The sequence below is a fragment of the Myotis davidii genome, unplaced genomic scaffold (assembly GCF_000327345.1).
Source record: "Myotis davidii unplaced genomic scaffold, ASM32734v1 scaffold847, whole genome shotgun sequence".
NCBI classification, from domain to species: Eukaryota; Metazoa; Chordata; class Mammalia; order Chiroptera; family Vespertilionidae; genus Myotis; species Myotis davidii.
Window position 1 is genome coordinate 246,168 of NW_006298049.1, and position 17,313 is coordinate 263,480.

The window sequence follows — 17,313 nt, forward strand, 5'->3', positions numbered from 1 at the left end:
ACTGAGGCAAGCAAGCCTCATGTTAGTTTCAAGCTGCCTGGCTGCCGGCCGCCATCTTGGCTGGCAGTTAATTTGCATATCTCGCTGATTAGCCAATGGGAAGGGTAGCGGTCGTTCGCCAATTACCATGTTGCTCTTTTATTAGTGTAGATATGGCCAGCCACCCCTTTTAAGCACCTCTTCTAAAAACTTTCTTTTCGCCAAAGCCGGTTTGGCTCAGTGGATAGAGTCATTGATGTTTCTATCTCTCTCCCTTCCTCTCTATAAAAAATCAATAAAATATATTAAAATATATATATATATTTTTTAAAAAACTTTCTTTTCTCAACCTTCCTTTAACAACCTCAACACTTCTTTGCATTTTCAGATTTTAAAACAACCACCTAATACTTTCACCAATGAACCCAAATGCCATGACTGCTCAGCAGTATAACACTGGAGGGTTAATCAGAGGGTGTGTGTCAGTAGGTATGATGATCCTTCTTTTGGAAATAAGTCTCAGAACCTCAAGGTGTACATCTCTTTGCCACTTTGGACAGTTATTTGCTAATCATACTCATAAGGCAATCTGAGTACATTCTGTGCTTTTACCATTTTTTAAAATGTAAATTTATGAGACAATAAATAGAAAAAAATTAACTTTCTGAACTTCAGCTTAAAACTGTGACACAGAGAGAGCCAATTGGAGAGCAGACTTTTACTGGGTGCTGGCACAGGAGACACTGTGCTGGGCACTGGAAATAAGACGTGACTTTCCCGAGATCCAGCACTGTACGTCCATGCAGAGCCAGTGCTCTGCCTCCTCACCCAGGGGGTTTCCTCTCGGAGGCAACTGGATAGGATGACTTGGAGGGCTGGGATTTAAACCGTATATTTTGCTTTTCAAAATACTTCCCCAGAGTCTGTGGAGAAAGAGGGCACATCTGACAATTGAGGAAACAGATACAAAAAATTTAAATGACTGTTCAGAGTAAAAAACAGGCATAAAACCAGGGTCTCAATTCTGAGTTGCATTCTTTCCACTTGTGGTACCATACTGCAGCTTCAAATGAGCTCTAATTACGTGGTTAAAGAATATAAACCCGCCTTAAAGAAACCTAATATCAAAATAGAAATAGTTGTGTTCATGACAAGGTGAAGAAGGGAGGAAGGAGAGGACAAGAAGTATAAATTATTTGCATTTAAAAAGTATTCTTAATTCTAATGAGATTTCTTTTCATACTGATCGTTTTAGAAATGCATCTATTTGTTAGAGTTAACACTCTCAGTCCTCTCAACTCTTACTTCCTGTATAGAAACTTGTGATGCTTATTCATTGGTATCTGAATAACCCTTTGTACAAACAGTAACCTCTGGTACCCTAGATACATTTCCCATGTCAACTATTAAATTTTTAGGCGTCTATTGATCCAAAAGATCTAAATAGTTTCATAAGATCATCTTTACGCTGCATGCATGCCAGAGATTGAATGAAGATTATAGTTACACCCACATGCAGAAATCTTATCATTGCAAATAGCGTTCACAGGAATGGCTCAGCGTCACATATTAAGTAGTGAGATATTACTGAGGCATCTAAAGAAAACTCATGTGTAGGTCCTTGTAAAAAAACATAATTTAAACATTTCCCACAAACAACAAGAAATCCTTCACTTTAAACATCAACATATTTATTTTTCTACAGTATCACCTGACCTAATTTTCCTGGTAAGAGCATGAACTCTAGGGCTAGATTATCTAGGATCAAATCCAGCTCTGCTGTGAGCCAGTCACATTGCCTCCTTATGCTTCATTTGAGTCATCTGCAGCCTAGAAATTAATTACTGTCCCAGCTCTTTTGGCTCAGTGGATAAAGTGTTGGCCTGTGGACTAAAGCGTCTCGGGTTCCATTCTGGTCAAGGGCACATGCCGGGGTTGCCAGCTTGATCCCCAGTAGGGGGCGTGCAGGAGGCAGCTGATCAATGATTCTCATCATTGATGTTTTTATCTCTCTCCCTTCCATCCTGAAACCAATAAAAATATTTTTTAAAAAATAGTAAAACACACATAACATAATGGGCACGGCTGCTATACGATGGGACTCCTTAACCCCTTCCCCGGCAGAAACGTGTATACACGTTTTCACAAAATGTTCTTTTTTCAGTCGGCGACGAGTATACTCGTCTAAAAACTTTACCTTCAAAAACCAGCTACATACGTACCATTCTAAATAATTTCATCTAGAAACTTCCTGAGGAAATACTATTCTTAACCACAAACATGGGAAGAAAAAATAATTACAAACTGTTTTCATAACCAGCATCAAAAATACTATATAGAACCAAAATAAAAAAATTAGTCTGAAAAAGAAATGTTTTTAACAAAAAAATTATTGGGGAAGGGGTTAAAAACATTACAAAATAGCCCTGGCTGGTGGTTAGAGCACAGCCCTGTGTTCCAAAGGGTCGCAGGTTCGATTCCGGGCCCTGGTTGGTTGGGGCATGTGCAGAAGGCAATTGATGTGTCTCTCGCAAATTGATGTCTCTCTCTCTCTGTCTCCCTCCCACTCTCTCTCCCCCTTTCACTCTCTCTAGAAATCAATGGAAAAAACATCCTTGGGTGAGGATTAACAAAACAAAAACATTACAAAATAAATGGCAGATAAGATTTTGTAGATTGCTCTAAGTATCTTGAAATTCTCTCCTGACGTGAGCAGCATAGACCTAGATTCCCACTGCAACTGGTATATGGAAAGGCCAACAATTAAAAAATATTTCAAGTTCTCCATAGTTTGGTTCCACCATTACTCTCTAAAAATCAAGTATAAACAGTTTGATAAACAGAGAGTACACACATATAAATCTAACACCAGTGCACATGCACATTCACTGCATTGTTTCAAGTTGGGAAAACAAGATTTAGCTTTTAGCTCAGCTAGTGTGGCTCAGTGGTTGAGCATTGACCTTTGCACCAGGAGGTCACCTGTTCCATTCCAATCCCGGGTCAGGGCACATGCCCAGGCTTGATCCCCACTAGGGGGCATGCAGGAGGCAGCAGATGGATGTTGTTTCTCATCAATGTTTCTATTTCTCTACTTTTTCTTTCCTCTCTCTCTAAAAAAACAAAAAAAAACATATATTTTTAAAAGATTTAGCTTTTAATGTAATGTGGCTCAGTTGATTGGATAGTTGTCCTGTACAGCAAAAGGTTGTGTGTTCGATTCTCAGTCAGGGCATATACCTAGGTTGCAGGTTCAATTCCCTGGTTGTGGGTGTATGGGAGGCAACCAATCAATGTTTCTCTCTAAAAACCAATAAAAACATATCCTTAGGTGAGAATTAAAACACACACAAACCTGCCAAACTATCTTTCAAAGAGTTGCCCTATTTTCTATTTCCATTAGCAATGTGCAGGCACCGGTTTCTTCACAATCTCACCAATTTGTCTTTTTTGTTTTGGCCATGTTGGTGGGTGTATGAAAGTACTGTATTGTTGAATATGAATTTCTCTGATAACCAAGAAAGATGAAATCATATTGGCTACTTGGATGTTACCTTCTGTGGAGTGCCTGTTCAGAATCTTTTGGACCTTTTTTTATTGGGTTGTTTGCCTTTTTCTTATGCTCTTTTTATCTTCTAGGTAGGTCTTTTGTGATACATGCAAGTCTCTTTTCCATTTTGTGGCTCTTCTCATTTCCATCTTCTCATTCTTGTAACGGCGTCTTTAGATGAACAGAGTATGTTAATTTTACTTAAGCCCCTCTGACCAACTTTTTCTCTTACAGCCTAATGCTTAATTTTCTATTTAGGAAATCCTTGCTTACTCCAAGTTCATGAAGATATTGTTTTCTTTTTGTTTTTTAATATATTTTATTGATTTTTTACAGAGAGGAAGGGAGAGGGATAGAGAGCTAGAAACATCGATGAGAGAGAAACATCAATCAACTGCCTCCTGCACACTCGCTACTGGGGATGTTCCTGCAACCAAGGTACATGCCCTTGACCAGAATCGAACCTGGGATCCTTGAGTCCGCAGGCTGACGCTCTATCCACTGAGCCAAACCGGTTAGGGCTATTGTTTTCTTTTTAAAAGCTTTATAGTTTTATATATTTTAGATTTATAATCTATTGGATAGTTGTATTTATTGTGCAAGGTAGTAAAGATTCGATTTTCCATTATAATTTTCAATAAAATTTATTGAAAATACTATATTTCCCTTCATTCCACTGCTGTGCAACTGTCATACATAAGTGACTAAGTGTGGGTCTGTTTCAGGACTCTTAATTACATTTGTCTGTCTGTGCCAATGTCATACTATCTTAACTGCTGTTGTGGCTTTATTGTTAATTCTTGAAATCTGGTGGCCATCCAACAGCCTAGGGGGATGAGGGTGTCCAGGTCTCACGATATCTCACGCAACAGGTCACTAGTTTTATATAATTTGAGAATCAGCTTATGAATTTCCATAAAATATCTGCTGGGATCACACTGAATCTTTTTAAAATTATGTTATCATTGACTTTTAGAGAGAGGAAAGGAATATAGAAATATCGATGGGCTGCCTTTTGCATGGCCCCCACTGGGGATCCAGTCTGCATGCAACCCAGGCATGTGCCCTGACTGGGAACTGAATCGGAAACCTCTTGGTGCTTAGGTCAATGCTCAATCACTTACCCACACCACCTGGGCTGAATCTTTGTTGTTGTTGTTGCTAATACTCACAGGAGGGTATTTTTCCCATTGATTTTAGTTCAGTATAAGCTCAGATTTCTTACTCTTTCAGCTTTCTGTCTCAGGGCATTTTTTGATAGTTAAGGAGCCTATATGGGAAAGGTTCTGTGGAAGGTAAAGGTTTCAAGATCTTGTACAGCTAAAAATATTTTCATTTTACTCTTAGGTTTAATAGTTTATTTGAATCCAGAATTTTAGGTTGGAAATTTCTTTCAGAATATTGAAGACACTGCTTCTATTGAAATTTGAAGCTATTGTTTCTTATTCCTTGGTATTTGACCTGCCCTTTTTCTTTGGAAACATAGATCTTCTCTTTGATCTGTGCCGCTGACATTTCATAATAATGTGCTTTGGTATAGGTGTTCTTTTTTTTCCACCTAGGGTTCTTTCAATCTAGAATCTTAAGTTCTTCAGTACTGGAAAAATTTCTTGAAATACTCTGACTTGTTGCTTTTCCTTTTTGGGTCTCTGGGAGATGGATATTTGGCCTCCTGGGCTGTTACTATTTTAATACTCACCCGAGAATATTTTTCCCACTGATTTCTATCGAGTGGAGTAGAAGGGAGGGCAGGGGGAAGAAACATCCACAGGAGAGACATCGATTGGCTGCCTCCTGCAACTACCCTTACTGAAGCTGGGGAACCGGCAACCAAGGTGCATGCCCTTGACTGGGAACTGAACCCTCAACCCTTTGGTCCATAGGCTGATGCTCTAACCACAGTGCAAAACCAGCCAGGGCTTTTCTTTTTTCCCCTCCAATATGTCATTTCTTTTTGATTTTCTGAGAAATTCAACTTTGTATTTTAAATTTTGTTGAATTATTCAGGTATGCTATATTTTCTTAGAGCTTTTTTTTGTTTTGTTTTGAAACGTCCTTTATTTAGTACCCTACGCTTGATTCATAGTTGGTATATCTTTCTGAAGATAACATTTTTCTTGATGCTTTTATCCTGCATAGTCTGTTTTCCCTAAGTTTGTTTCCTCTCCAATTGTTTTTTTTTTCTTTCATATTAGAGGCCCTCCTCAGATGTTTTATAACTCCTGGTAGCTTAATCATTTTTAATAGCATAGGACTAAAAGTAAGCTCCAGACACATGGGGTGATGGGGGCTTGACAACTGTGATGGTCACTGTAGAGTTATCCAGCTGGGTAGTTTAGCTAGGACACCTGATGTCAGGAGCTGTGTAGTTCTTTCTAGTTGCACTGGCCGGATTGCACAGAGAAGACTCTTCCAATATTGTAGGATGGGAAGATCTGGCTGCCAGGATTCAGTGAGAGAAGGATGATACTGGTATCCAGTATATAAATATGTCCTGTTTTGAGTATGGTCCCCTCCCATCTATTATATCTATCCAGCATTCTTCAGTCCAGAGGCCCCATTTAACATACCCCAAATAAACAGCCACACACTTACTGAATCACGTGTGCATTTTTAAAGGACAATACTTTATTTGCATAACATTTATTGTTTGCATACTGCATATAATGAAAAGAACAGAGTCACAAGACTCATGGTCTGGCTCAACCCCTAATTGCTGTGTGAATTGGGTCTATTAACCCTGTTAACTTCTTATTTCCCCATCTGAAAAATAGAGACGATAATACCTATTTTACAGAATTGCCAACGACCAAATGAGATAGTTATACTGTTTTTCTCTCAAGTAATTGTTCAAAATAAATCAGTAGTTTGCTATTGCTAACTCCTTGTTCATCATCTCAATGTTAACTGCCCTCAGTGAATGCATTAAGACACCAGGTACCAATGTGACACTTTACTTTGGATACTAACAATAGCAAAAGAGACGTAAACGAAAAAATGGCCTTATTTCCTATTTTTAGAATATTGATTTTTATAATACTTATTTAGACTATCCCATGAGGAATTCAATTTCACTTAAAACTTTTTTCTTAAACCTACTCAAAATGAATACCTACATATGTGAAAAACCCAAGATTACACATGTAGTTGCTTCACAGCGTCCCCTCTGGTATAGTACATGTGAATTACATATCATGGGCAGTTAAATACTCCCCCCGCCCCTCCACACACACATTAAGGGATGATAATATATATGAAGGTTAATTTCTTATCCCTAATGTAAAAAAAATCACAGGTGTATTATACTGTTTGTCAAGAATACATACACATGGTAGTCATACCTACATACATACCTCTTCTAATAATAGTTCAACCATCATCAATATCTTCTGTATGATCTCTTACAGCTACTTGTAGTTGAAAACACAAAATTCACTTTAAGGCAATTCTGGATAATATTGTTTTATAAAATACTTGTTAAACAAAATTGCGTGTATGTATTGAACCTCCAAACACACTGCCTTTAACCCCTCTTACTACTCTTAAAAAGTAAACAAAATTTTTATACATCATAAAACAATGTAAGCTGCTCTGCAACCCTCCTTTGCTAAAAGTTAGATAACATTACACCACTCCAGCAAGAGATTAATAAATAAGGATTAAATATTCTATTTTACAAAAACATACAGAATAGCCAATGTAAAAGTGAAAGGCTTATTTGATAATTTCTTTATAAAATTACGTTCATTAAGAAATAAAACGTGATATAAAATGAGAAAACTGTCACTAAATTTATCTCCTTGAAGATAATCACATGAGTTGTTATCTAAAAATATCTTGACACCCTTGTTACAAACATTATTTTTTTAAAAAAGACTGGGCTTCCTGGAACTATAGGACTATTTATCTCATAGCTTTTATTAAGCAAACTTGATATAACCACCACACAGTGGCAAGAGATAAAACAGCTGTTTCCAGCTACAGAAAATATTGAATTCTACCTTAAAGTACAGATCATTTGAGATATAACCCATAACAGTTAAAGCAAATCATAGTGTAGTTTGTACTGAAGTTCCTTAAGATATTTTTGCTTTCAATGGAATATATTCATTTTCCTGTCATTTGAGATCAGTTTCTGTTGCTTAATAACTATTTTCATGTCCAGCCAAGATGTAAAGATTGCTGTGTGCAGTAGGATTTTCTGTTGGCCTACTTTCCAAAACGACAACCCTGCAATTAAACCAAAACAAAAGTTTTGTGTAAGAGTAAAGACAGAGATTGCATGCTTCTAATACTAACATCAAACCAGGAAAGAATACCATTGTTTACATTCTCAGAAGATTACATAAAGATCACAGATGCACAGTTAAGTTCAGCTTTCCATTTTATAACTTAAAAACAAAACTGAGTAAGAATTGATGAATTTATGTATATATAAAGTATTGAAAACATTTTAGGAGAGTCTCATTCTCTTATTCCAACTACACTAAATTGGCTTACTCATATGCCAATGAAAGGTATAAATAGCTTTAGAAAATACACCAAGAAGAAGGGGGTGGAGAAGGGCTGAGGATAAAACATGATTTCTATGAGACACCCATTCAAATTGTTCTTCAAGGTATTTTTAAAAAAAGAAAAGTTTTTAAAAAAGTATAAAGTGGGGTCCAACTCCTTTGTCCATGGAAGAAGGGCAAGGAAAGAGTTCAATCAAAGGACCAATAGGAGCCGAAACCGGTTTGGCTCAGTGGATAGAGCGTCGGCCTGCGGACTGAAGGGTCCCAGGTTCGATTCCGGTCAAGGGCGTGTGCCTTGGTTGCGGGCACATCCCCAGTAGGGGTTGTGCAGGAGGCAGCTGATCGATGTTTCTCTCTCATCGATGTTTCTAACTCTCTATCTCTCTCCTTTCCTCTCTGTAAAAAATCAATAAAATATATTAAAAAAAAAAGGACCAATAGGAAGAAAAATCAATAAAGTGCCATACCATAGGATTTACACTGTTGTTGAGGGGTTTGGAAATAGAATAAAAAATAATGTACCCATGAACAGAAAAAAAGTCTTGGAGGGGAAATTTTTCTAGTGTATGAGTTTTCTACAACTAGCATATTATTACTTTTGTAATAAAATAATAAAAAAGTAATATGTACTTTATATTATATATTGCAGAAAAGTATAAGGGGAAATAAATTACCTATAACACAGCTACCCAGTTAACTATTATTTTTACATAAAATAAAATATATAAATCTTGAAATCAAAGAGATGCTCAAGTAAGATAAACAGAATAAGGCAATGATCTGAAGAAAAAAGTTTTTTTAAGGGCAAATTGTGATAGAATGCAGAAAGACAAAGGGAATAGTTGAAGGAGAAAGTTTGGGGTGGGGAAGGTGGAAAGAAATACATAACTAAGAGAAATGGCTTATGATGCCTACCCTTTATTAAGCATAATTCTTTCATACTATGTCTTGTTTAGGTGCTATTTACGCTAGGACTATTGGATGATCCACAATTCTTTTGTCAGCCCTTCCTGGAGAAGCAAAGAGCCTCCCATGTTAGAGTCTTTAACCAGATGGTCCTCAAATTCGTTCTTTTTTTCCCCCCAGGACTAATTACTAAGTTGCCATGCTCTGCGGGCTTACCTTTTCTACTCACTAGTTACCATTTTTCAAAAAATATTTTTTTCTCCTTATAAAAGTCTCCTAAAAATTTTTATGGGGTCATAACTCCACCCACCACTTTCCTTAAGTGTGTAATATTTAAGCAATTATTTTGTGACTAGACTGAACTTGAAGACCAGAGGTTCTCAATCTTCAACTTAGGACTAAGCATACTACTAGTCAATTTTGCTGCAATAACAATTTTTGTTGAGAAAATAGAAAGGAATGGGTGTTTATTTTATTTTTAAATTGACTCTACTGTTGAAAGTATTACCCATGTCCCCTTTTCCCCTCCATTGACCCCTTCTAGCTCGACCCCACCCCCTATCCCAGACCTTCACCGCCCTATTGTCTATGTCCATGGTTATGCATATATGCATACAAGTTCTTTGGTTGATGTAGGAATGGATGTTTTATTAGTTGCTGAGGTAGACAATATAGATTTTGGGGAACAAAAACTACTAAATTTTTTCTAAGGTGGCACAGTTTTGGAATTTGTCTTTAGTTTTTATCACAGAGATCCACATAATTTCTCCTAATTTAGACTGACCTCAGAAAATGAGTTGAATAGTTTCTGATATAAAAGCAGATGCCAGGGGGTACATATTCTGTTGGATTTGTATAGTAACTAGAGGCCCAGTGCATGAATTCGTGCATGTGTGGGGTCCAGCTGCCCACCCCGATGGGCCGGGCTGGGGGGCGGGGAAGGGGCAACGGTTGGTTGGGAGGTGCCAATCAGGGCCCCGATCGGGCTGGTTGGCTGCCACAGTGCGTGTCATAACAACTGGTCGTTCCAGTAGCTTGGCTTTTATATATATAGATAGTTAATAGAAGGTAACATGCTAGGAAGAAATGATGAAAACAAAGGAGCCTGAAATGAATTATGTCCTGGTACCAGGGACATAAACACCTATATTAACACATTTTGTCTTGGCTGAGTATTACTATCTCTAGAATCAAGATCCTCACACTAATAAAAGATTGATTAATCAATCGATTAAAATACTATTCTTTCAATAAAGATGCTGAGAAATCCTCTAAGACAGTGGTTCTCAACCTTCTGGTCCTTTAAATACAGTTCCTCATGTTGTGACCCAACCATAAAATTATTTTTGTTGCTACTTCATAACTGTAATGTTGCTACTGTTATGAATCGTCATGTAAATATCTAATATGCAGGATGGTCTTAGGCGACCCCTGTGAAAGGGTTGTTCGACTGCCAAAGGGATCTCGACCCACAGGTTGAGAACCGCTGCTCTAAGAGTTTGTGTGACAGTATTTAAGAACACAACCACAAAACTCCTTTGATAATTAAAACAACCACGCTATTTACCTGTCTGATCCTAATAAGCGGAAAACTCTTGTTTCATCTGAAATCTCTTGGGTAACCTACGAGAGAAAATACCTATTAGTAATACCTTATCCCCATATTACTTAAATAATAATTTAAAAATCATTTAGATAGAGCAGGTATTAAACAATCATAATTTCTGAAAGACTCACTTCCTCCAATGAAATAAATTTCAGGAAGTATCTTTTGACCATCTATTAGTAGAAATAAAACATTTATCAAACACCTGTTATGGGTCAGGTACTTTCCCTAGAACTCTTTGTATTATAATTCCCGTATTACTGGAGTGGAAAAAACACGAAGACTTGTAGAGGTTAAGTAACTTGCTTAAGGTTATGTAACTGGTAGACCCAAGATTAAGACACAGGTTTGCTGGATGGCAGAGCTCCTGTTCTTTCCTGGTGTCAGAGTGCAGATTCCAGCAGAGCTGTGGTGGACACGCCCACGTGCCAGGGTCTAACACCAGCGTACCAGTGGTCCTCTGCTCTGTCTTCTCCAAAGCTGTAGAAGGCACTCAGTCAAGCACAGGTACTATACCAAAATGTGGGGAGTTATACCCCCAGGGACAACAGTTGGTGTACAAATGCATCAGATTCCCCACCTTCAAATGAGTCAATTCTGAGGTGTATTCTAAACTGTTCCTCAGTTGGCAGTACGGGATTAAACCCTGGTTGCCCATAGGGGGAACCAGTTTATTATTGTGCTCTGTATTGGCTTTTTGCCCCTCTCTACTTTCCATTCCTCACTCCATCACTTGTTTTCTGGTATCTACTCCCAAAATAACTAACTGCACTTGAGTCCTTGTCTTAACATTGCGGAAGGATCACGAGAATTCACGCTTCATATTACACAGTGTTTTACAAAGTATCACACTTTAAAAAGATATTAGCTTGTAAGAACATGTAATAAATAACTTCAAAATGCAATGGGTATTTAATTTTAAAGCGCGCCTTTAACATTTATGTAAAACATTTTTTTGTACTTTCAATAGAAACTTATCTGGCCACTGGTGAAAGCTAGCAATAAAACTACTGGTCCGCAATGTGTCAAGGTCAGCTTCTGGAGGAACCCAAGCTACAACAGTATGGATGTAAAGTAACTATAAAAATAGTCTGTTTTCAATGAATTTGTAGAGAGCTAGGAAGACAGAATTAATAAACTTAAGTAAGAAAACAAATTAGGTGATTTACTAGGTGGAGCTAATTTTCATATATTAAGTTTTAAAAAAATGTTCCAATCATTGTGGACTGGAATGAATATTACTTTATTAATTTTACAGCAAGGCCCGAATTCAAGTGTGAGAACATAAGCTAAAGAAAGAGGTAATCAAGATGAGTTAAAAATGGGAAATAAAATTTGTACTTGATATGGTGAACAGGTTATCTTCTATAGATTTCTAACTAAAGGAGTGATACAATGAAATTAGCATCTGAGGACAATTAATCTTATGACAGTAAGCAGGGCTGTAGGCTTCATTAAAGCCAGGGACCTGGAGACATTTAGTGACATGGATCAGTAACTAGCTAAACTGACATATTCAAACATAGCAAATTTATGTCATTTTCTCTCAGAAGTATTCCAATTCCTCATTCATATAAGTGGTGAAAATACTCAAGTACATAAGAGTGGATAAAACTACAGGTAATTCAAGAAAAAGAATTTAAGCTTTAAAATAAGCCCACCTACTGGTATCTGTAAGGCCATGGTATACAAGAATTATACGGGTACTCACACAAAAGGGAAATGTCTCTGTTAGTATTGTCTTAACTATTAGGATTTCTCTCTCAAGGTGGAAGCACAAGTTCCCCCTTTCCTGCATGAAATGCATCCTGAATATCTCAGCTAAAAGTGATTTTTAGAGATCCTTCAAATCCAGGCTATGTCATCTAGACAAGTTACTTAGCCCTCTGTGCCTGTAAAAATGGGAATATGAATAGTACCTAACTCCACTGGATAATAAGCCTTAAGTAGCTAATATTTGTAAAGTGCCAGGAACATAGACATGAGAAGAGTTTGAAATTATTTATAATTATACTTCCCTATGCCTTACAATGCTATAATAATAGTGTTGTACATGTAGCTGGTACTCAATAACTATTTTCTAAATGAGTTTATTTTCTTATATTTTCCTTAGTCCTGGGATCTAATACATATCAATTTAGGATTTTAAATAAAATATTAAAAAGGAAGCTATACACCTCTAAATTATGAAAAAGGCTTATTAAATTTAGAAAACTACTGCAAGGTTAGTAACAATATTTAAAAATTACAAATTAAAGGACTGAGATGTGGCCACTGAGAATTTTGCAATACAAAACTGAACTGGAAGAATAATACTGGCAATTATGCTCTGCTAGTTCACAGCATTAAAACCACTAAACATAGCCCTGGTGGGTGTGGTGCAGTTGGTTGAGCATCATACTATGCACCAAAAGGTTGCCAGTTCAATTGTCGGTCAGGGCACGTGGCTGGGTTGCAGGCTTGATCCCCAGTAGTGGGTACGTAGGAGGCAGCTGATCGGTACTTCTCTCTTACTTTGATGTTTCTCTTTCTCCCTCTCCCTTCCTATCTCTCTCAGATCAACTTAAAAAAACATAAAGGCACTAAACATAGTAATGTAGATTCAGAAAAAAAATGTATAAAATGAACATTTCAATATTAAAAATCTTTAGTGGAAATCACTGGAGGTAATCTGAGAAACCTTACCTCATCTGATTTGAAGCTTTTACCCTGCATTCCATGTTTCCAGAAAGCCAACACACTGTCTTGAAGGCATACTAAAAAAGATAAGGGGGAAGTGAAACTGAAATACAGCACAGTAGTTCATTATACATTTCCTTAACTGTTTTTAATAAATGATAATGTAAGGCTATCTAAATGCTTGGTGCAAAATTCCACTGTCTAGAGACCATTAGTTCCCAACATTTTTGTGGCTAAGCCATGTCTAAACTCAAATAATTTACTGAGTCAGGTCACACAAGTTTTAAAAAAAAATTAAAAAATACACACACACACACAACACATAATAGGCATTCATTTAAACATGGGCTAACTTCTTTAAAAAAATTTTTTTTTATTTTTCAATTACAGCTGACATACAATATTATTAGTTTCAGTTGTATAACATAGTCATCCGACATTGGTATAACTTACAAAGAAACATAAGTTGGTATCAGTATATTACTTTTTCTTTTATATACTATCTTTTTTCTTAAGTGAATGAAATAATAAAAACATATAATTGGCTTTTTGAATAAAAAACATTGTTATTTAAATACTGTCATATAATTAGAAGTAGCTATTCAGGAAGCTTCTTTTATTTATGTTCACATTTTCCCTATTACAAAATTACTTAAACAAACCAACCAACCAACCAACCTGTCTCACAATCCAAAATTTAACCCCACAATGAATAGTTATGCTCTCTGTGCCAACTCTTATTTGGAGGGGCTCTCAGTTACGCTCACTGCTGGGCCCAGCCTCGCCTCCTCAGGCTTGGTCTTGCAGGCCCCACTGCCCACATGTGGGTTCACAAATCTGAGCCAAGCTTGACCGCTTTCCTGATGGCTTTGGATTCAGGAGCAACTGGGACCCTACAGGATGGCCACCATGTGGCATGCCACAACACCCTCCTGCCCCACCCATCTCCCATGCTCCCCTGGGGTGGCCTGAAGGTCTTAAAGGGAAACCTGCTCTTGCTGTGCTTTGTCCATTTCTGTGTCCTGTGTGGTGCCAGCCACAGGCCTGGGCCCAGTGAGGCACTCCTATGCAATGATCTAATGGTTCAGAAACAGAGTGGGCAGCCCCCCAATTGGAGGATGCAGTGGAGCCTCTGGCCTTCCTGGCAGGGGGCTGGAGTCATTAAGGTGCAGCAAAAGAGGGAGAAAACCCATTTTTGATTGTTGGAAAGTTAGACATATGCCCTACACTAGTAAAGGTGATGGGAGAAAGTAATAGAAACTTACTGTATTTTTTATTAGAATACTGACTCTATAAAAAGTTAATGTAAGAATGTCTTGAAAACATAATTTTACTCAATAAAATAAAACTATTTTACTAAAAAAAAAATCACACAAGTTTCACTAACTGTGATGAATATGAAGCCCAGTTACCAGTTTATTTTTAAGTGTTTAAAGGGACTCTTTTTACCCAGAAGATCCTTGTAATTATTTCAAGGTTCACTGTTGGGGAGAGATGGTAGCTTATGAGGAACAAATTTTTGTGTAACAATTAAAGTTCCCTAAAAAATTTGGCACATATGAAAAAGTTGAGGTATCAGTGTGATTCAGTTAGAATGAAGAGAAACTATAAAGATCTCCGTCAGGATCTCTATTGGAGATACCAAAGCTTAGAAACTGGCATGCAATATCCAGGACTTAAAGAAGTAGAGGGAGAAACGAGCTCCAAAATTCCTTTTGTACTGGCATCTACAGAAAGTTTAGGCTTTCTGCCTCAATAAATTAAGATTTTTCAATCATAAGCAAATTATATTTATGTAAGATATTTACACAGAGGGATGATCATACTTTGCGACAGGGCAAAACGCCAGTTGGGAAACCATTAAAATATTTTTTTAAAAAACCTTTCTAAATAATGAGAAATATATTTTTTAAAGTATATATACATTTAATTACAAAATACAGTATTTTTCAAGGCCAAAATAAAAACTGCCAACTTTGTTTTAACTATTTTTGACTTATGGTAGAATCATATTGTACAGTGCTCAGTGTTTCCAGCCACATTATTTTTTTCAAAAGTTCTACCATCCCTAGGGGAAATACTTACTGACATATAATCAATGAGAAATTTTTATCATAAAACCAATGAGTATTATAGAATAAAACACTCATCGACAATAAAACAAATTAAAATGGCACATTAGTTTCTAAGTGGGAAAGTATCTACTTATATAGAAACAGATCTAAAAGCAATAACCATCAACACACACCAAGCAGAATCAGACACAAAGAATTACAGGATATCTAACTCCATTAATCATATCACACAAATACCTTCAGGATTTGGAAAGAATTGGGAGAAGTATAATTCACTTGAGGCAGTAAAAGGAACAATAAACAGAAATTTTAAAACGATTTCAAGTTTTAAATATTTAGGAACCAACAATAAAAGATTTATTATCATCTACACCTGCTTTGTCTAATACAATAGTAACTAGCCATATTTACATTAAAATGTAAATTAATTAAAATTTAAAAAATGTAGCACTAGCCATGTTTCAAGTACTTAACAGGTGTGGTTAATGACTACTATATTTAAGAGCACAGAGAACACTTCCATATCACAGAAACTTCTAAGACACAGTGCTGGTCTAGGCAACTATAGATACAGAATGAAGGAAAAACCAAGTATTTTAATAGCATTATTAAAAAAAAAAAGACTTACCTACAGATTCAATGCAAAAATCAAAAGTTAGCTCAGAGGCCAGTTTCTTACTTGACTTTAGTTTTCCTTGTAGATTTACAATTTTTACAAATTCTTAAAAAAAGAAAAAACAAGTCAAGACTGGAAATCCAAATTTGTTAAAATAAATTTAACTTGATATGTGGATTTTACATGGATATAGAACAATATTCTTAATGATGTTCAACCATTTAGATTCAAACATGCTCAGCGAGAAACTATCATTAATATGTTTTATAATATAACTATCAGAGTACTTCCTTTGGTAAATGGCAATTTCGTTGCTATTTTTTTCTTTTTTAGATGGTATATATTGAATACTTACATTCTCATTTTTAAAAAAGTACAATGTTCCTTTAAAAGTGGCTACCCTGTGCCTATATATCTAGCAGTAAGAAGTGATTTTCCCCCCTTACAAATTACAAAACATGATAAGTATATCTGTAGTCATTTATAACTTCAGTATTGAGTACTATTGTAACAAAGGGGCAATGAGTAGTACTCTTGAGGGTCACAATTTCTTTATAAGTAAACCCCGGGATAGAGATATACATAATTTTATTTCCCTTTCATCTATTCGTTTTTCACTTTAACTGTCTTAGCTCTGAGGTGGAAGACACCTTTCTCTGTATTGCTTTCTTATCTACCTAACATAATTTGTGATTTCAGGCCTATCTCCAACTGGTGTGTACTAAAACCAGTTTATACTGTATAGTTGATATAAATTTCTGAAGTCTTATATTGCTCCTTAAAAAAATAAAAAAATCTCAAGAAAGTCAACTCTCCATTTACTTTGAATAAATGGAGGGCTTAGTTAATCAAAGGCTTAAGTTTTTTTTTTTTTTAAAAAAAATACATAAATCAACAAAATGAGACTAAGCACAATTTTTTTCCCCTTGGATGTCCCAGAAGGTATTAAGGATTTAACATTAAAGGTTCAAAATTATTAAAATCAAATTCTGATTATCTGTTTATTTGCTTAATCAATATAGACCTTTCCAGCTCTTTGGGTAAAATATAATTTATCAAATTAACTTAAATATAATTGAATAATACTCCAATCGTATCAATATTAAAAGAATCAAAAGTACTTAAAAATGATGGGTGAATGAGATACTTTTGAGTTTTGGGTTACTTATCTCTAATATTAGATTACCTTTATGATTATACTAGAGGCCCAGTGCACAAAAAATTTGTGCACTCGGGGGGAATGGGGGGTCCCTCAGCCTGTCCTGTGCCCTCTCGCAGTCTGGGACCCTCGGGAGGTAACGCCCTCCTGGCTTAGGCCTGCTCCCGGGTGGCAGAGGGCAGGCCCAATCCCTAGGTGCAGCCCCTGGTCGGGCTCAGAGAAGAGCCTA

The 17,313-nt window shown here is 36.5% G+C and overlaps 1 protein-coding gene across 1 annotated transcript in view; it reads right to left on the reverse strand.

Annotated features, from left to right (window-relative positions):
- Positions 1–6,135: 6,135 nt before the first annotated feature.
- Positions 6,136–17,313, reverse strand: part of MAP4K5 (mitogen-activated protein kinase kinase kinase kinase 5) — a 105,607-nt gene continuing 94,429 nt past the window's right edge. Inside the window, exons 30-33 of the mRNA XM_006773763.2 lie at positions 15,938–16,030; positions 13,241–13,311; positions 10,517–10,572; positions 6,136–7,759 (exon numbers count right to left, since the gene is read on the reverse strand). Coding sequence (XP_006773826.2) covers positions 7,672–7,759; positions 10,517–10,572; positions 13,241–13,311; positions 15,938–16,030 — 308 coding nt within the window. The 3' untranslated portion in view covers positions 6,136–7,671. The remainder of the gene's footprint in view (positions 7,760–10,516; positions 10,573–13,240; positions 13,312–15,937; positions 16,031–17,313) is intronic.